Raw genomic sequence first — 21,186 nt, forward strand, 5'->3', positions numbered from 1 at the left:
GAGACTGGAGGCAGGGGGAAGGTGTCCGGGGCTGGGGTGGACTGGAGGGAGACTGGAGTCAGGGGGAAGGTGTCCGGGGCTGGGGTGGACTGGAGGGAGACTGGAGGCAGGGGGAAGGTGTCCGGGGCTGGGGTGGACTGGAGGGAGACTGGAGTCAGGGGGAAGGTGTCCGGGGCTGGGGTAGACTGGAGGGAGACTGGAGGCAGGGAGAAAGTGTCCGGGGCTGGGGTGGACTGGAGTGAAACTGGAGGCAGGACGGGGTGAGGGGGGGGGGTCCAGGCCTTGGGCATAGGGTGGCTGGAGGAAGGGTGAAGGTGTCCGGGGGTGTCTGGGTGTCTGGATACCCGTGCTGGGATTGACTGGAGTGAGACTAGAGGCAGGGGTCAAGAGATCCAGTGTCCGGGCAGAGGGTGTCAAGGCGCTCACAAACCCTGCTTGGCCAGGGCAGCGGTGACATTGTCAGCCAAAGTGGCTAGCTGTGGAGACTCCAGCAAATTGATGCTGTCGGAGGACGACAGGTGGCTGTGGCGGTGGGGGGACACCGTCCCTGACATGCTCGTTCCCGGAGACTGGGTCACGATGATCTCTGCCCCATGGTCCACCCGGGCCTTGGCCGTGTCACGGAACAACAGCTTGTGGCTCTCGATCTACAGGGAGATAGGGTAAATGAGATAGGCAGGAGGTACACACGCACACAGGTGAAGGATACATACACGCACGCACACACACACACACACACACACACACACACACAGGTTGGGGATACACACACAAAGGTTGGGGATACGCGCACACACACACAGGTTGGGGAAACGCACACACACACACACACGCACACAAACACGCACACACAGGTGAGGGATACACACACACAGACGTCATATGGATGGTTTGAGTGGTGCTAACCTTGGAGGAGACTGTCTGAGACTGATGTCCAACTGATCAGGGGTGCGTCCCAAATGGGACAATATTGGCTTTATCGAGCACTACTTTTGACCAGAGCACATAGGGCCCTATAAAGGAATAGGGTGCCATTTGGGACTCAACCAATCCTTGTTGTGATGAGGTTACAGTATGATGGGACTTACCATAATGAGGCCTCCACCAGGGGTGTGGTGTGCATTATCCAGGGAACCCACCTTGGGCTGGGCCTTGTCTTTGAAGTCCAGCTTCACACTCTCTATGCGCACGTTACCTCCTCCTAGTGGAGCAGAGGGAGAGAGTGAGGGGGAGGGGGAGAAAAAGAGAGAGCCAAGAAGACAAGGAAGGGTAAGAGAGAGAAAGAGAGAGATTGTTGTGGAAAATAACCACTATACTTTATTACAAATAAGGTCTTACAGAGTTTTTGTTGCATCAAGAAATGACTTTATTAAAGTTTTCAACAAAGCCGATACCAGTCTGCAGAGTGGCACCCCGTTCTCCCTCCCTCACGTCACATTATATACCATCATCCCCAACTCTTCTAGCTCTAAATCCCTCCCTCTTCAGTTTCCAGCTCTTTATCACTCCACGCCCACTTCCTTTGTCCCTGAGGATGGCTGAACTATTACTCCAACCAATCACTCGCTCCCCTGTCTTACACACACACTCATGTTTAGTTTAAACATGACAAGGCCCTAAATTCTTGAAACATACACAAACCTCACCCCATCATGCTGTAATCAATCAAGAAGATACCAATGAGACAAAGGTCTAGCCCAAACTCCATTCAACCCTGGTGCCGCTCCCTTCACTGTGTTTGAAGAGATAGACAAAAGGCCACAAGCTAGTTTCAGTCTCTCATCAGATAAGACAGCCATGGATTTAAGTAAGAGCAAGCAATTTGACCCTAGGGCAGATTTCCTCTCTACTCCCCCACACACACAGTGAAATGCCCCAATGAAATTCCTAGCCCAGTAACAAACAATTCTAACTCAATGTTCGTGATTAACCCAGTTCTATCTCCTAATTCATTAAAGAATACACATCAAGATGTTCCAATAAATTATTATACTTTATCATCAATCATTCGTCAATCCGATGAAAAGACAGACGAGACCCTTATTCCTTATCTGGATCCCCATTAGCTGTTGCCATGATTACAGTTAGTCTTCCTGGGGTCCATACCCTGCAGATATATCACTTGATAATGTAATTGAAAAGGTGCTTCGGAAATCGATCATTACCTCTATGGGTTAACTAGGACACAGGGAAATACAGACATTGTCATCCTACAAGAAACATTGTATAGAGGAGATGGACCCATTTGTTGCCCTCTAGGTTACAGAGAGCTGGTAGTCCCATCCATCAAACTACCAGGTGTAAAACAGGGAAGAGACTCAGGGGGTATGCTAATTTTGGTATAGAACAGACCTAACTCACTCTATTAAATTAATCAAAACAGGAACATCTGGCTAGAAATTAATGAGGAAATGATCGCAACAGAGAAACATTTCCTCATGTGTTCTACCTATATCCCCCCAATAGAATCCCCATACTTTAACGATGACAGCTTCTCCATCCTAGAGTGGGAGATCAACCATTTCCAGGCCTAGGCACATGTACTAGTCTGTGGAGACACTGGACATGAACCTGACACTCTCTGCACACAGGGCGACAAACACCTACCTGGAGGTGACAGTATTCCCTCCCAAATATGCCCCCTGAGACACAACTATGACAAAACAACCAACAAAAACGTGTCACTTCTGCAGCTCTGTCGCACACTGGATCTGTCCATACTGTAGTCAGTGGTAGGCTTCGAGGAGACTCCTATAGTAGATACACTTACAGCTCATCCCTTGGCAGTAGTACTGTGGATTACTTTATCACTGACCTCAACCCAGAGTCTCTCAGAGCATTCACAGCCAGCCCACTGACACCCCTATCAGATCACAGCAAAATCACAGTCTACTTGAACAGAGCAATACTCAATCATGAGGCATCAAAGCCAAAGGAACTGCACAATTTCAGAAATGCTATAGATGGAAGGAAAGTAGTGTAGAAACCAACCAAAAAACAATTAGGCAACAACAAATTCAATCCCTTTTAGACAACGTCCTGGACAAAACATTTCACTGTAATAGTGAAGGTGTAAACTTGGCAGTAGAAAGCCTAAACAGTATATTTGACCTTTCAGCTTCCCTATCAAATCCAAACATTTCAAGCAGACAACCTATTTAAAAAAAGAAAGAAAAGATAAATGGTTTGATTAAGAATGCAAAAGCCTACAAAAGAAATTGAGAAACCTATCCAACCAAAAACATAGAGACCCAGAAAACCTAAGCCTACGCCTTCACTATGGTGAATCACTAAAACAATACAGAGATACACTACGGAAAAAGAAGGAACAGCACGTCATAAATCAGCTCAATGTAATTGAAGAATGCATAGAATCTGACCACTTCTGGGAAAATTGGAACACACTAAACAAACAGTTGGCAAATTGGCAAAAAAAAAACATTTATTTCCACAAGGCCGTGGGGTGAGACAGGGATGCAGCTTGAGCCCTCTTCAACATATATATCAACGAATCTGCGAGGGCACTAGAACAGTCTGCAGCACCCGGCCTCACCCTACTATAATCTGAAGTCAAATATCTACTGTTTGCTGATGATCTGATGCTTCCGTCCACAACCAAGGAGGGCCTACAGCAGCACCTAGATCTTCTACACAGATTCTGTCAGACCTGGGCCCTGACAGTAAATCTCAGTAAGACAAAAATAATGGTGTTCCAAAAAAGGTCCAGTTGGACCACAAATACAAATTTAATCTAGACACCGTTGCCCTAGAGCACACAAAAAACTATACCTACCTCGGCCTAAACATCAGCGCCACAGGTAACTTCCACAAAGCTGCGAACGATCTGAGAGACAAGGTAAGAAGGGCCATCTACGCCATCAAAAGGAACATAAAATTTGACATCCCAATTAGGATCTGGCTAAAAATACTTGAATCAGTTAAAGAACTCATTGCCCTTTATGGTTGTGAGGTCTGGGGTTCGCTCACCAACCAAGAATTCAAAAAATGGAATGCAGAATTCTGCAAAACCATCCTCCGTGTGCAACGTAAAACACCAAATAATGCATGCATTAAAAGGAAGGGATTCCCAAACCTTCCATAACAAAGCCATCACCTACAGAAAGATTAACCTAGAGAAGAGTCCGCTATGCAAGCTGGTCCTGTTCACAAAGACAAACAGACCCCCAGGACAGCAACAGCAACACAATTAGACCCAACCAAATCATGAGAAAACAAAAAGATAATTACTTGACACATTGGAAAGAATTTACCAAAAAACAGAGCAAACCAAAATGCTATTTGGCCCTAAACAGAGAGTACACAGTGGCAGAATACCTGACCACTGTGACTGACCCAAAATTAAGGAATGCTTTGACTATGTACAGACTCAGTGAGCATCGCCTTGCTATTGAGAGAAGACAGGCTATGTGCACACTGCCCACAAAATGAGGTGGAGACTGAGCTACACTTCCTAACCTCTAGCCAAATGTATGACCAAATTAGAAATACATATTTCCCTCAGATTACACAGACCCACAAAGAATTCAAAAACGAATCCATATCTATTGGGTGAAATACCACAGTGTGCCATCACAGCAGCAAGATTTGTGACCTGTTGCCACAAGAAAAGGGTAACCAGTGAAGAACAAACACAATTGTACATACAACCCATATTTATGTTGATTTATTTTCCCTTTTGAACTTTAACTATTTCCACATCGTTATAACACTGTACATAGCCATAATATGACATTTGGAATGTCTCTATTCCTTTTAAACTTTTGTGAGTGTAATGTTTACGGTTAATTTTTGATTGTTTATTTAACTTTTGTTTATATTCTATTTCACTTGCTTTGGCAATGTAAACATATGTTTCCCATGCCAATAAAGCCCTTTGAATTGAATGTAGCAGTGTGAATGTATTATATTGAACAGAAGCTGATCATCAGTATGACCACCAGATGGCGATGCAGGACTCTGACGCAGCAGTCAGTCACCACCTTTTTCCCTATAGTGCACTAATTTTGACTAGAGCCCATACCCATATGTCTCTGGTCAAAAGTAGTGCATTATATAGGTATTAGGGTGCCATTTGAGATGCATCCTATAATGCTCTCTCACTCTTTCCTTTATCTACAGTAAGGTAAAAGTGAAATTCCTATACAAGCCCAACATGGTTCTAGTGCGTTGTGGATTCACTGTAGGCTCCCATATCTCTCAACTGTCAGTGAGGGGTGACCCAGGCAGATAAGATAAGATCAACATCTTGTCCAACTTTATTGTCCAAGAAGGAGAAATATGCCTTGGACATACAAATGCTACTGCTCCCATAGAAAATACATAACACATAATACACATAAATAATACACATCACATAATAATACACATCACATAAATAATCAACAGAAACACATGTATAATACCGGTACACAGGTAGAGCAGGTTGTTTACCTGGCCGGTGGTGAATGTTGTCCAGTGATCCACACTTGGAGGTCACATGACTCAGGTCAATCTTCTTGGTCTGGATCTGCACCTGTAGAGGAACACCTGGTCAGAGGTACCTGGTCTCTGGTGATCACCTGTTTACCCATAATCCTAGGAGGGAGGATCAAGGCAGAAACCCTGAAGAACTACAGTAAAATCTCCTGTCTCTGATGAAAATGACTGGATCTACCCATCTATCTATCCAGTTGACTAGCGAAGTAACGCCTGTGGGAATGATCTGTGTTAGAGTTGGTTCCTGATCATACACATTGTGCTAGCAGGGAGGATAAAGAGGCAGAGAACTACCATCTCCTGTCTCTGACGTGCTGTAAAGGTCGGGACTACCCAATAGCTAAGTAACAGTGTTTTAGAGAATTATACTTTGGCTTAGGTGGGTGGGTGCTTATATTTGTCCTATTTCACACATGTTGCATATCCCACTCCCCTGAGACACCCTCAGAGAGTGGGGTCACAGCCAGAGATCAGCCATTATTGACCCTGGAGCAATTAGGTTACTGGCCCAACGCTCAGTGGTTAAGAACGTCATCATACCCATTGTCCTAGGAGGGAGGACCAAGAGGAAGAGAACCAAAAAAAAGAAAAAAAAAATAGGTCATTTAGCAGACGCTCTTATCCAGAGCGACTTACAGGAGCAATTAGGGTTAAGTGCCTTGCTCCAGGGCACATCGACAGACTTTTCACCTAGTCGGCTCGGGATTAGAACCAGCGACCTTTCGGTTACTGGCACAACGCTCTTAACCACTAAGCTACCTGCCGCCCAACCATCCCTGAAGAACTACGATACCATGCCGTCTCTGAAGAAAAGGACTGGATCTATCCAGTTGATTAGCTAAGTAACAGTGGTATTGGTAAATAGTTGGAGTGTAGTATACTCTGGGTTGGGTACCCATCATACCCAATTGTTCTTCACATTCCCACACTCTTAGAAAAAATGATTACAAAGGGGTTATTTTTGGTTCCATGTAGAACCCTCTGTGGTATTAAAAAAAAAATATGGAGCCAAAAAGGGTTCTACCTGGAACCAAAAACGGTTCATCAAAAGGTTATTCTATGGGGAAAGCCGAATAACCCTTTTAGATTCTAAAAAGACAACAGCTCTTCATAACAGAACGAAAGGGTTGTCGTAAATTCTCTTTATGTGCACCTGACGTTTACTACAAACAGATACATTTACATTTACGTCATTTAGCAGACGCTCTTAACCAGAGCGACTTACAAATTGGTGCATTCACCTTATAGCCAGTGGGATAACCACTTTACCAATTTTAGAAAACCAAAAATTGTAAATTTTTAGAATCTATTTTTTTTTTTTTTTTTTTGTATAGTATAGATAGTAGTCAGTGCTTGACTTGGGCTGATAATAGTACATACACTGAGTGTACAAAAGATTAGGAACACCTGCTCTTTCCATAGGACTGACCAGGTGAATCCAGGTGAAAGCTATGATCCCTTATTGATGTCACCTGTTAAATCCACTTCAATCAGTGTAGATGTCTCTCATTCCCACAGGCGTTACTTAGCTAGTCAACTGGATACATAGATGGGTAGATCCAGTCATTTTCATCAGAGACAAGAGTGTAGCAAAACCTAATATTTACTACAATACACTGAGTGTACAAAACATTAGGAATACCTTCCTAATTGTGGCACCCCCTTTTGCCCTCAGAACAGCCTAAATTCATTGGGGCATGGACTACAAGGTGTCGAAAGCGTTCCACAGGGATGCTGGCCCATGTTGACTCCAATGCTTCCCACAGTTGTGTTAAGTTGGCTGGATACACACGGGAAACTGTTGAGCATGAAAAACCCAGCAGCGTTGCAGTTCTTAACACATTCAAACCGGTGCACCTGGCACCTACTACCATAACCCATTCAAAGGCATTTAAATATTTAGTTTTGCCAATTCACCCTCTGAATGCACACATACACAATCCATGTCTCAATTGCCTCAAAGCTTAAAAATCCTTCTTTAACCTGTTTCCTCCCTTTCACTGATTGAAGTGGATTTAACAAGTGACATCAATAAGGGATCATAGCTTTCACCTGGTCAGTCTATGGAAAGAGCAGGTGTTCCTAATGTTTTGTATACTCAGTGTATGTACTATTATCAGCCCAAGTAAGCACTGACTACTATCTGTTTGTAGTAAACATTAGGTGCACATAAAGAGAATGAATGACAACCTCTCTTGTTCTGTTATGAAGAGCTGTTGTCTTATGACAACCAACCCAACCACGGTCAGGAATGAAAAATATACATTTTACTTCTAGCTTTATCTGTGAAACCTGAGGCTGAAAAGACAAAAGTGCACATTCAGAATATTAGCCATAGAATATTAGCCAATAAAAATGCACATTTGGAATTAGCCACAGGCAAAGACACAGAAGAGGTTATGCAGCAATGATACACCCAGGTGATCTGAAGAGAGAGAGAAGGAAGGAAGGAAGGAAGGAAGGAAGGAAGGAAGGAAGGAAGGAAGGAAGGAAGGAAGGAAGGAAGGAAGGAAGGAAGGAATGACACCAACAGGCACAACAGATACAGTGTGAGTGAATGAATGAGTGAGTGAGTGAGTGGGAAAGCAAGCACAACAGAAGCATACGCATTAGACAATAGAACACTGACAAATCAGAAGGAACATGGGAAAAATAAGAGATTTATCCATCAAGATGATTTAATAAAACATGCCTACTGTGTGGTCTACCATCAATTTACCTGTTTTCTAATCTTGTATCGCCACACATATAGGCCTGGGTTGCAATAGTATCTGATAGATAAAAGCTATACTATACCCTGACCATGCAGAATGCTAGTGAATGTATTGAGAAAGATGGAGCTGTGGTTGGTGTCAGTGAAAAACAACAGTGTGAGTCCATTTATCTTTTAATTTTCACATTGTTTACACTAGCTAGCCCTTTCCCCTCTAAGAAACAGAAATCACAGCCGTAAAGGAGATAACCTGGTCCAAGATCTGTTTGTGCTCTTTCCAACTCCATTGCTTTCACTGTCAAGCCAAAAAGTCTGGCATGACAATTCCATAGAGGTGTCAATGCCAGGTAGAACCAGGTGAGAAGGTGAACACAGGTCACATCCCAAATGGCACCCTATTCCCTATATAGTGCCTTGTGGGCCCTGGTCAAAAGTAGTGCACTAAATAGGGAATAGGTTGCAATTCTTTGAGATGCTGTACATAGACTGGGACCAGAATAGGAACCCTGCAGCCCCCAGTCCTGCATCTCCCTAGCACTCTAACTGGTGACAGTGAGAGAGAGAGATACCATAAAGAGAATGACACAGAGAGAGAGAGAGAGAGAGAGAGAAAGAAAGAAAGAAAGAAAGAAAGAAAGAAAGAAAGAAAGAAAGAAAGAAAGAAAGAAAGAAAGAAAGAAAGAAAGAAAGAAAGAGACAGCGCGAGAGAGAGAAAGGGGTACCATAACACAAAGAAAGAGAGGAGGGAAGTGTGTAAGAGAGAGGGGGGGGGGGGGGGCTAAAGTCCAGTTTAACACTGGGAATAAGCACCTGTAGGAGTCGGAGATGAGAGTTTATATAACATTTATTTCATGTTTATGTCTATAGAACTGGAGGTGAATGGGCGGGAGAGAGATTGGGGTTGTGACACAGAGCTTAATACAGATGACTCGGCAAACAGCTTCCCTGACCTCTAACCTCTGACATCTCAACACCTCATGGTATAACATTAGTACCAGAGTTTGAAATGGAATTAACCCCAACCCTGATTAGCTCTGACATCAGACACAGCCCCTCTTACTTCCCCATGGCTAGCATGGTCATTACATCTTTACAGTTAGAAAATATCAGCCAAGAGAGACCTGTTTGTCTCTCACTGACGGCCATGACACTTTGTGTTTGCTTTCTTTATGTAACCACGGTGACCTTTGTGCCTTGTGTCTACAGCTGAGCTAGTCTGATCCTCAGGGAAAGCTAGCTAGTGTAAACATACTGTAGATATACAGTACAATGAATAGAATAGGAAAAAAGCAACTCAGATGACAGCAATTGACTTAAATGGGGATGGATCCGATCTAGTGAATCTAATTCTATGAGCGTAATGTAACATCCCCTGACATGCTGTATGTACTGTATGCCTGTCAGCAGGGAGACAGGGTGCTGAATCTGCCAGGACTACTCAGACTGTCTGTTCCATTTACATTTAAGTCATTTAGCAGACGCTCTTATCCAGAGCGACTTACAGTTAGTGAGTGCATACATTATTTATTTATATTATTTATTTTTCATACCCCCGCGGTAATCGAACCCACAACCCTGGCGTTGCAAACGCCATGCTCTATCAACTGAGCTACATCCCTGCCGGCCATTCCCTCCCCTACCCTGGACAACGCTGGGCCAATTGTGCGCCGCCCCATGGGTCTCCCGGTCACGGCCGGCTACGACAGAGCCTGGATTCGAACCAGGATCTCTAGTGGCCTTAGACCACTGCGCTACTCTGTTCCAAACAGAGACTGTGTCTGCTCTGCAACCCAAATGGCACCATATTCCCTATATAGTACAATACTTTTGACCAGAGCCCTATGAGTCCTGGTCAGAAGTAGTGTACTATTTAGGGAATAGGGTGATGTTTGGGATGCATACAAAGACTGTGAAAATGGGATGTAAACTAGAATGGCTAAGACACAGGATTTCTTTCTAAAACAGTCACAGTTTTTGGGCCGGGCCTGCTGTAGCTGTAAGGAGACAAAGCAAGTTTGATTGAGACACAAACAAGAAATAGCAGGATTGTTCGGGCTGCAAAGTACAAAACATGTTAATACATTTACAACATATATAACATGTATCACGCTAGACATGCAGAGAGTGGGGAAGAGAATCGAAAGGAAAGTCAGAGGCCAACAGATCGTCAAGAGAGGAAGAGAAACAGTGAGCAGTGGATTGAAGCGGAGAGAAAGAAAGAAAGAGAGAGACAGAGAGAGAGAAAGAAAGAGAGAGAGAGAGAGAGAGAGAGAGAGAGAGAGAGAGAGAGAGATAGAGAAAGAAAGAAAGAAAGAAAGAAAGAAAGAAAGAAAGAAAGAAAGAAAGAAAGAAAGAAAGAAAGAAAGAAAAAGATAGAGAGAGCAGAGCAGAGCAGAGCAGAGCAGAGCAGAGGAAGAAGAGAGAGAAAGGCAACGAGGTCATCTGGTTGGCGGTCACAGCTGAAGCTTCATAGAAAAACAGCAAACAAGTAGAAAACATTTTTCCTCCCATTGCTTTTCTCTCACCACAATACAAACATTTGGATATATCCTCTCATGTTGTACTTCTCTATACACCACGAATGCTTATAACACACATAGTTATAAATATGCATATTCTCTATAGGCCTATGTCACTTTAAGGCCAATACTGTGAAGACTAGTTGTTTTAATACTTCTCTAGGTTTGAATATTCCATATTGTGTTCGATCTCATAAGAGGTACAGAGAGGTACAAGTGATTGTTTGATTCTGAGCACAAGTAGGTGGACTCTGCATGGAAGATTGATGCACAAGTGTTGATGATACTGCATCAACACCCTCATTGTTGCATGTGAATATATATATACATCCATCACTAGAGTGGGTATATATTACAACTGAATGACGAACAAGAAGTGGATACTTCAGTTTTGATCATCAGGCTGTTCAGAGAAAATACTGAACCATACAGGGCAAAGTGCTCAGGAAAGAATTCAGTGATTTATGTAGTTTTGGTCTTGTGCACATATCAATGGTGCACATATCAATGGAACTGTCCTCCCATGACAGTAGCTAGCTAGTAGTAGCTAGACAGTAGCTAGCTAGATTTGGTTCTGGGTTCAGAGATAAGTGGAACTGAGTCTACAGTTTGCTTTTCAAGGGAGAGACCAGGAGAGATCTTCACTCACAGTCAAATTGGAGAGTTCTGTAAACATATGAAGGTGTGAGTTGGTACATCTCAGAGCTAACTGCATTGTAGATTTGGTTCTGGGTCTGTAATGTATTTTTCATTGTCGGACCCCAGTAAGACTAGCTGTCTCTACTGGCGTCGGCTAATGGGGATCCTAATAAAATCTCAAAACAATTTAGAGGACAGATTGAGCATGTAGGCAGACAGGCTGACCTAGGACTGGGGGCTGGGGTTGGACAGAAGGATTCGAGCGGGGGTGGAGGCAAGGTTTGAATTATACAATGACTTGATATTACACATTTCTTGATATTTCAATTCTTATGGGGAGGACCCTGATTTATTATTGGGCTGCCCAGTCCCCCCCCCCCAACCCCCCTGTAATTCTAACCCAGGCTGAGGGTGGGGGTGGCCCCTGTATGGACATGTGCTAGAGAGGGACACAGTCCACTCATCTCCCAATACAGGGACAGAAAATGAGGCCTAGTACACACTCAGGTTGTACAACTGATGCACTAGGCGTTATGACAAAACGGTTATGATATACAACATATATTTTTGATGAGTTTTTCCGCACAACAATGTTTGCACAACTGTTGTGTGGTAAGGTTGCAAAATTCCGGTAACTTTCCCAACATTCCAGGGAAAACCAGGGAAGTTTTGGAACGTTACCCGAATTTTGTAATTCTGCCTAGTGGTGTCTCTATCAGTGCATCAGTTGTACAAACTGAGTGTGTACTAACTAGGCCAGAGAGAGGAGAAGGGAGAGAGGGAACAGAACGGTAGGTACAGGTACATACATGGCCTCCACGAGGAGAATGCTTCATGTTATCCTTGGATCCACATTTTGACTGTACGTGACTGAAGTCCAGCTTCTTGTTTAAAATCTGAATCTAGAGGAAATACAGAGATATAATGTGGCTATTTAAATGGGGATGAGGATGGATGCTTAGCTTATTCTATGTTATGGAAGGGATGTATAGGCACAACATTAAGAGGACAGATATGTATGAAGGCAGGACAACTGTTGATGATGGTCAGAGGAATGCTGAATGGAGATTCAATAGATGGTTACATGTTTTTATAGCAGGGATCATCAACTAGATTCAGATGCAAATTGACCACAGGAAGCCAAAAGAGATACAGTATAATAAAAACAATAATTTCAAACCTTGCTTACATTTGTATACGATCACATACAGTATATCTCTCTATTTTGCATGGGAATACCTTGGAACAGATTCCAAAAATGTAAATCACTTGGAGCTGATTTGCTGGTGTTTTTACAGTCTTTTATGCTCAGAAAAGTTGGGGGGCCAAATAAAAACACCTGCGGGTGAAATTCGGCCAGTGGGCTGCCAGTTGGGGAACCCTGCTTTATAGTGATGATACAGTGGGGAGCACAAGTATTTGATACACTGCCGATTTTGCAGGTTTTCCTACTTACAAAGCATGCAGAGGTCTGTAATTTTTATCATAGGTACACTTCAACTGTGAGAGACGGAATCTAAAACAAAAATCCAGAAAATCACATTGTATGATTTTTAAGTAATTAATTTGCATTTTATTGCATGACATAAGTATTTGATCACCTACCAACAAGTAAGAATTCCGGCTCTCACAGACCTGTTAGTTTTTCTTTAAGAAGCCCTCCTGTTCTCCACTCATTACCTGTATTAACTGCACCTGTTTGAACTCGTTACCTGTATAAAAGACACCTGTCCACACACTCAATCAAACAGACTCCAACCTCTCCACAATGGCCAAGACCAGAGAGCTGTGTAAGGACATCAGGGATAAAATTGTAGACCTGCACAAGGCTGGGATGGGCTACAGGACAATAGGCAAGCAGCTTGGTGAGAAGGCAACAACTGTTGGCGCAATTATTAGAAAATGGAAGAAGTTCAAGATGACGGTCAATCACCCTTGGTCTGGGGCTCCATGCAAGATCTCACCTTGTGGGGCATCAATGATCAAGAGGAAGGTGAGGGATCAGCCCAGAACTACACGGCAGGACCTGGTCAATGACCTGAAGAGAGCTGGGACCACAGTCTCAAAGAATTAGTAACACACTACGCCGTCATGGATTAAAATCCTGCAGCGCACGCAAGGTCTCCCTGCTCAAGCCAGCGCATGTCCAGGCCCATCTGAAGTTTGCCAATGACCATCTGGATGATCCAGAGGAGGAATGGGAGAAGGTCATGTGGTCTGATGAGACAAAAATATAGCTTTTTGGTCTAAACTCCACTCGCTGTGTTTGGAGGAAGAAGAAGGATGAGTACAACCACAAGAACACCACCCCAACCGTGAAGCATGGAGGTGGAAACATCATTCTTTGGGGATGCTTTTCTGCAAAGGGGACAGGACGACTGCACCGTATTGAGGGGAGGATGGATGGGGCCATGTATCGCGAGATCTTGGCCAACAACCTCCTTCCCTCAGTAAGAGCATTGAAGATGGGTCGTGGCTGGGTCTTCCAGCATGACAACGACCCGAAACACACAGCCAGGGCAACTAAGGAGTGGCTCCGTAAGAGGCATCTCAAGGTCCTGGAGTGGCCTAGCCAGTCTCTAGACCTGAACCCAATAGAAAATCTTTGGAGCGAGCTGAAAGTCTGTATTGCCCAGCGACAGCCTCGAAACCTGAAGGATCTGGAGAAGGTCTGTATGGAGGAGTGGGCCAAAATCCCTGCTGCAGTGTTTGCAAACCTGGTCAAGACCTACAGGAAACGTATAATCTCTGTAATTGCAAACAAAGGTTTCTGTACCAAATATTAAGTTCTGCTTTTCTGATGTATCAAATACTTATGTCATGCAATAAAATGCAAATTAATTACTTAAAAATCATACAATGTGATTTTCTGGATTTTTGTTTTAGATTCCGTCTCTCACAGTTGAAGTGTACCTATGATAAAAATTACAGACCTCTACATGCTTTGTAAGTAGGAAAACCTGCAAAATCGACAGTGTATCAAATACTTGTTCTCCCCACTGTATGTGAGTGTAGATACAGCACACAGCAGGTAGGTGGAGTTCATTACCCTTTCTATCATTCCATATAGGGGTGGTAGAATAGGGCATCAGCCCTTTGATACACCAACAAATAGAAGAGTACTCTGAAATGAACTCTGAGTCAAAGAGGGGCTTCACTTCCTGCCAAGATTTGGCATGTGTTTGTGTTTGTTTCTTGTGTGTGACAGAGTGTGTGTGATGGAATAAGTGGGGGCTTGGTAGATGGAGGTGCTGTATACCAGTGGGTCTTTGGCTGGAATGGGGGCCCATGTCACACTGTGTGCAGCAGACAGATATAAGATGAGAGAGACCAGGCGCATGAGCGATCCCCAGATCCACGACGGGTTGCGTTTGGGCTCTGTTATGTTGGCTGTTTGGCCTTTGCGTTGCTGTTAGAAAAGCAAACACATTATTGTTCTAACTAACAGCTAGGGAGTCACTGTACTGTAGATGGGATACTGTAGGTCTGCTACTGGTACTGGGTTGATTGGAAGTACTGTATAGGTTCTGCTATGCTACATGACTGTGTATATGTATCAGGGTCTTCTGAAGTATCCTGTAAGTGTGCATCCCAAATGGCACCATATACCCTATATAGTGCACTATATAGGGCCTCTCCAAGGCGTTCCTAGTCGATCGGCAAACATTTCTGTAAAAAACCCAACGATAAAGCCTTGTGTTCCTATATTTGTATTTGTCTCACGCTGTTGGAGGTAGGTGCAACCAATTCAGCCTCCCTCGCTGGGTAGGTGAAGTGTTCCCATTTTTAACCATTTCATGTGTCTGAAGGTACAATCTCAGCCTTCCCGGCGGGCCCAGATAGCAAATCAAGTGCACCATAGGCCTACCGCTGGCCAATCGAATGGCTCAGATTACCATGTCTTCAGTAACGTAGCAGGCCTAAAAAGAAAGCTATAGCAAAGTTAATACTGTGAGATTTCAAAACTTTTAAAACCATGACTAGAGTGAGACTGTCAACGAATACTGCGAAGAGCTTCTGTTTTTATGAGTGAGTTCATGTTTACGTTTTTACTCAGCACTGTCAACACTTTCTATTTAACATAAAATGCCCGTTCTTCCTACTTCCACTCGCGCTACAAGCAGCACTGCAGCTGCAATGAATGAGTAGGAAAGTGTATCGGTAGGCTTGCGTTTTTATTATTAGCGGCTTGGGTCTTTTTTAATATCTAAGAATATTTCACTTTTTCTGTTAATAGGAGAAACATGAATTTGTGCATGATGCAGAAATAATGCGGTGCGACTTGAGTTTTGCCATCAGCTGGAAGACGGTGTCCTTTTTGGTCAGTGTCAGCGGAGGAAAGGGAGAGCGGAGGGACGTTGAGAGCTGCTCTCTCCCTCCGTTGAGACTGACCATCAGATGCTGGCAACATCAGCCCAGTAAAATAAAAATAAAATGATTTAAATGTATGCTCACTCAGCTGTGCCTCACAAGTAATACAACAACTGATCTATTATCGGTGTGATCATATTATAGCCTACCTCAAATTTGAAATATATATTTTTTAAATGGTCCGAACAACAATGCATTGGCAGGGCAATTCAACCAAAGCCTACTGCACAAACGTCATTAATACAGTACTGTTTTTAATAGGTTAATGTTGCATAGGCTTACGTTTTGTAAGTCATGTTTTAAAAAAATCTGAGCGGTGGATCTCGGCTTGCATTTTGACTCAGAAAGTGATCTTGACTCAGATAAGGTTGGTGACCACTGCACTAAAGCCTCCTACTAAAGATGTACAATGTATGAGACATACAGCAGCAATGGCCACACAAAGACAACAGACTCCCTCACACAAGATGACACACTTCAGATAAGATGGAGAACATGTCAGCAGACAGGAGAAAGCACACAGCCAGCGTTGGCATTTCAAGGGTTTCAAGGCCCCTTTCAAGTGCTGAAGGTAGACCAGTTTGTACTAACAACTGAAAGACGTTCAGCCTGTAAGAACCACACAGACAGAACATGAGGTGGTACCAGGTGAATTGAAAGAAAACCAGAAAGTTGTGTTGTCTGGTAAAATATATACAGACTACTCTCTGTTACCTGGACAAGAATCAAAGTCCAACTAAAACAGTAGCCAACACCAGTTCAGGCAACAAAGAAGGAAATTAAAACTAAAGGGTTTACCTTAATCCATCCTAGGCAGGAATTCCTCTTCATTCAAAGCTTCTTAGACAGTGAATGCTTAAGAAGAAATATCCTACCACAATTAATGACATTAAGACTAAGACATTACACTAAGACCAGAAACCCCCAACTCATCCTCCTTCCCCATTCTACCTCTATTCCAGTAACTGTATGGTCATCTTAAAATTATTAATCAGCTTCTTGAACACTTTACCCACTTACGGGCACAAATAGAGCAGTTTCTAAGTGGCTGTCTAGGGTTGTGCTACGGAGACTCCTAAAAGATTTATCATACCCCTTCCAACCGCTCCAACCTCTCCCCAGCCATCGAGTCAAAAGAGCCGAAGCGAACACCATCGCATCAAAGGGAGGATTCATATTTAATGCAGGCTGTTAGAATCAGGCTGTTAGAATCAGGCACTGTCTGCGTCCAAAATGGCACCCTATTCGCTTTATAGTGCACTACTTTTGACCAGGGCCCATAGGCTCTGGTCAAACGTAGTGCAGTTTATAGGGAATAGAGTGCTATGTTGGATGCAGACACTGAGATTGGGAATGGCAGCATAGCAGCCTTGCCAACCCCGTGCCCAGACAGTCACCTCAGGTTGTTGTTACTTCCTGTTGGAACCCCTTTCAGAGACACTTGCAGCCAGCCAATCACCCAGGAGTTGAGTCTAGTTTGCCAGCGGTGGTGGGAAGAGACTACCCAGCAGTGTAAGACTTGTTTGGGCTGAGCCCGTATGGGAGGCAAGAGAGGTAGAGGTGTTCCAGAATATTCTCTAGCATTGATGGTGAGCTACAGAGTGATCTTACAGAGAAAACGCCACAAGCACTGATCCTCCCGGAAGATTCATACTGTGTAGGTCTTCCTTCACCACAACAATGTCCTTTTCCCATCTCGCCCATCTGAAAAGCTCAGCTGCTACTCCAAAATGAGGTGTTTTTCTCGTTGCCCCCCATTTAAAACCCAGCAAACAATGACCAGACAGACAGACTGAGGGAGGGAGGACAGAGCTACAGTAACAAGGGAGTGAAAGACTCTAAATGTGGAGAGGGACACGAAAGACAGGGAGAGGAAGGGACTTTGGAGGGTGGAACAGGGGAAAAAGGCCTGGGAGGAAAGCCTGAAAAAAAGAACCAGCAGCTACAGCATTAGTCAAATACAAAACAAGACTGAGGTAGAAAGAGAGGCAGAAACAGAGCATAAAGAGGAAAAAATAAGGGAGGATAAATAAGGAGAAGGAAGAAAAGACAGCGAGGGAGGAAGGGGTACAGTAGAAACCCAGTGGACGATCACTAACCTGTCCCCCCTTGGGCTGGTAATTGATGTTGTCTGTGGAGCCGATCTTAGACTTGACGTTCTTGAGGTCTGGCAGGGGCTGGTTGAGGACGCGAAGCTGTTTGGGGGTGGTGGCGGGGGACTTGGGAGGGGTGCGGAGCAGAGCCACCTTGAATAAATGAATTGCCAACTGATTAATTGATTCCATGATATACTCAGGTCTCATTTGGAAAAAAGACTACTGTAGCTAATCTCAATATGATCTCCTGAATAAATAAAGGATAAATCCATAAAATACAATTATATATTTGACTAATTTAAAATACATATAGAGTAGTTGCCTCAGCTGAGTACAGTATAACAGCATTGATTCCTTTTCAGCGCTCTTGAAACGGTTACCTGAACTGCACAGTATCTACTTTGCTTTGACAGTAGTTGGTTCCATATTCTACAAAAAACATGAGCTCTCATAAGGAATAGAGTGCCAATTGGGATGCAGCCTGTACCTTCTTCTCCTGCAGCAGGCTGAGTGAACGTGGTGTGCCGGGGGTGCGAGGGGTCCCGGGTGTGCGGCAGGAGTAGCTGTAGCTGGGAGGGGTACCAGGGGTGATGGCTGTGGACCCTGGGTTGCGGGGTGTGGTGGGGCCGCTGCACAGCGAGCGGGAACGCATCGACTGTGTGCCTGGGGGGGGGGGGGGTCATAGAAAGGTCACAAAGGTCATACAGAGAGGTTACTCAAAGGTCAATCAGATGTTGGGCATCTCTCAGCATTACTCTAGCCTGGTCCCAGATCTATATGTGCAGTCTTGCCATTTTGTGTTGTCTATGGTCCATATAAGTTGGCAAAACAGAACAAACAGATCTGGGACCAGGCTAACATTACTCCAAAGTATCAAAATTGGTCAGATGAAGAATGGCTCAAAACAAACGGGATGAAACAGTGTAGTTAATAGAATAAAATACGTTAATGAAGCCCAAACTATAGGCTTGATCTACTTGATTACTAACTATTAAGGATGAGACATTCCAACTAGCCATCTCTTACTAGAGATGTGATCTTGAACACACAGAAAGACTGAGATGAACTGGGTGAGATCATGTGAGACAAGATAAGACTAGGTGAGACACTGCAGGACTAGGTGAGACACTGAAGGACAAGGTGAGACACTGCAGGACAAGGTGAGACACTGCATGACTAGGTGAGACACTGCAGGACAAGGTGAGACACTGAATGACAAGGTGAGACACTGAAGGACAAGGTGAGACACTGAAGGACAAGGTGAGACACTGCAGGACTAGGTGAGACACTGAAGGACAAGGTGAGACACTGCAGGACTAGGTGAGACACTGCAGGACTGCAGGCAGTGTCTCACCTTGTCCTTCAGTGTCTCACCTAGTCATGCAGTGTCTCACCTAGTCCTGCAGTGTCTCACCTTGTGATCTTGAGATCGTGATCTTGCAAGGTGAGACACTGCAGGACTAGGTGAGACACAGTAAGACTAGGTGAGACACTGCAGGACAAGGAGAGACACTGCATGACTAGGTGAGACACAGTAAGACTAGGTGAGACACTCCAGGACAAGGTGAGACACTGCAGGACAATGTGAGACTGGATGAGAATGGAAGTGAATCCAGTTGAGACGGGGGACAGAGTGAGACATGGATGAGACTGGATGGGACTGGATGGGATTGAGAGTTCCTCTCTACCTGTCCAACTAGGGGCACGTCCTGTCCTATGCTCCGCCCTGACCTCTGTACGGAACGCTAGAGGAGAACAGGAGAGAAAGAGGATTAAACAGAGGACAGAGAGATAGAGCGAGAGAAAGAGCAAGATCACGATCGAGAGAGAAAGAGGCTAACCGAGAGAGACAGGCAGAAAGAGAGAGAGCAGGAGAAGTGACTTACACGTGGGTCTGCGGGGTGCAGTGGAGCCGGAGCTGGTGATTGAGGTGGAGCTCTCCTCCTGTTCGTGTGGTTGGTGGTGGGTACGCCGGCTCAGGATAGAGGCAGGCCGCGGCAGGGATGACCTCTTTGGGCTCTGAGAACCACCATCCTGTCACATACAAACACCCACACACACACGCAGGAAGGCAAACAGGCACACAAACACACACACACACATTTAGCTTAGTACTGCAGTTACAGAAGTGCATAAGTCAGAAAATGCCCTAGCTTTAGCCTGGGTATTAATTTACAGATGTGAGATCGATCAGTTGATCAGTTCAGGGCCATATGCTAACCTTACCACGTCTATCAGTCTCTGTAGTGTTCGGGAGTCACAAGGCCCGACCGAGGAGGGACGGTGCCTATCAAGCTCCGCTTCCACCAGCGAGTTATTTTTATTGTAGGAGGAGCAAGAGGAGTTAGGGCGAGGGGGCAGGAGGGTGGCCGCTCGCATTTTACAGGTGGGGATCTTTGTCAGTGGTGGAGACTAAGTGACAGACAGACAGATGGGGGAGAGATGGGGGATTTAGGGGTGAGAGATGGGGGAGATACAAGAGAGAGATGGGTGAGAGATGGAGGAGAGATGGAGGAGAGATGTGGGAGAGATGGGGGAGATATGGGGGAGATATGGGGGATAGATGGAGGAGATACGGGTGAGAGATGGGGAAGATACGGTTGAGAGATGGGGGAGATATGGGGGAGAGATGGAGGAGATACGGGTGAGAGATGGGGAAGATACTGTTGAGAGATGGGGGAGATATGGGGGAGAGATGGAGGAGATACGGGTGAGAGATGGGGAAGATACGGGGGGAGATACGGGTGAGAGTTGGGGGAGATACGGGTGAGAGATGGGTGAGAGATGGGGAGATATGGGGGAGAGATGGGGGAGAGATGGCTGAGAAACAGACAGTGTGCAAACCAAACCACATGTAAACAAGGATAAAAACAATGACAGTGGAACCAAAGATGACTGTACTGACTATAATTTCCTCGGCAATTGTGCAAACGGAGATATATACAGTGAGGGAAAAAAGTATTTGATCCCCTGCTGATTTTGTACGTTTGCCCACTGACAAAGACATGATCAGTCTATAATTTCATATAGCATTCCTCCTCCTCCAAACACGGCGAGTTGAGTTGATGCCAAAGAGCTCGATTTTGGTCTCATCTGACCACAACACTTTCACCCAGTTCTCCTCTGAATCATTCAGATGTTCATTGGCAAACTTCAGACGGCCCTGTATATGTGCTTTCTTGAGCAGGAGGACCTTGCGGGCGCTGCAGGATTTCAGTCCTTCACGGCGTAGTGTGTTACCAATTGTTTTCTTGGTGACTATGGTCCCAGCTGCCTTCAGATAATTGACAAGATCCTCCCGTGTAGTTCTGGGCTGATTCCTCACCGTTCTCATGATCATTGCAACTCCACG

At 44.6% G+C, this 21,186-nt stretch overlaps 1 protein-coding gene across 1 annotated transcript in view; it reads right to left on the minus strand.

The window, feature by feature from the left end:
* Positions 1 to 422: 422 nt before the first annotated feature.
* Positions 423 to 21,186, minus strand: part of map2 (microtubule-associated protein 2) — a gene marked incomplete at both ends in the record, with an annotated part of 53,061 nt that continues 32,297 nt past the window's right edge. Inside the window, 8 exons of the mRNA XM_084179265.1 lie at positions 423 to 647; positions 1,089 to 1,201; positions 5,452 to 5,533; positions 17,838 to 17,984; positions 18,322 to 18,497; positions 19,523 to 19,579; positions 19,721 to 19,868; positions 20,061 to 20,134. Of these exons, the coding sequence (XP_084035391.1) occupies positions 423 to 647; positions 1,089 to 1,201; positions 5,452 to 5,533; positions 17,838 to 17,984; positions 18,322 to 18,497; positions 19,523 to 19,579; positions 19,721 to 19,868; positions 20,061 to 20,134 (1,022 nt within the window). The remainder of the gene's footprint in view (positions 648 to 1,088; positions 1,202 to 5,451; positions 5,534 to 17,837; positions 17,985 to 18,321; positions 18,498 to 19,522; positions 19,580 to 19,720; positions 19,869 to 20,060; positions 20,135 to 21,186) is intronic.

Source organism: Coregonus lavaretus (assembly GCF_964263955.1).
Source record: "Coregonus lavaretus genome assembly, chromosome: 16".
NCBI lineage: Eukaryota > Metazoa > Chordata > Actinopteri > Salmoniformes > Salmonidae > Coregonus > Coregonus lavaretus.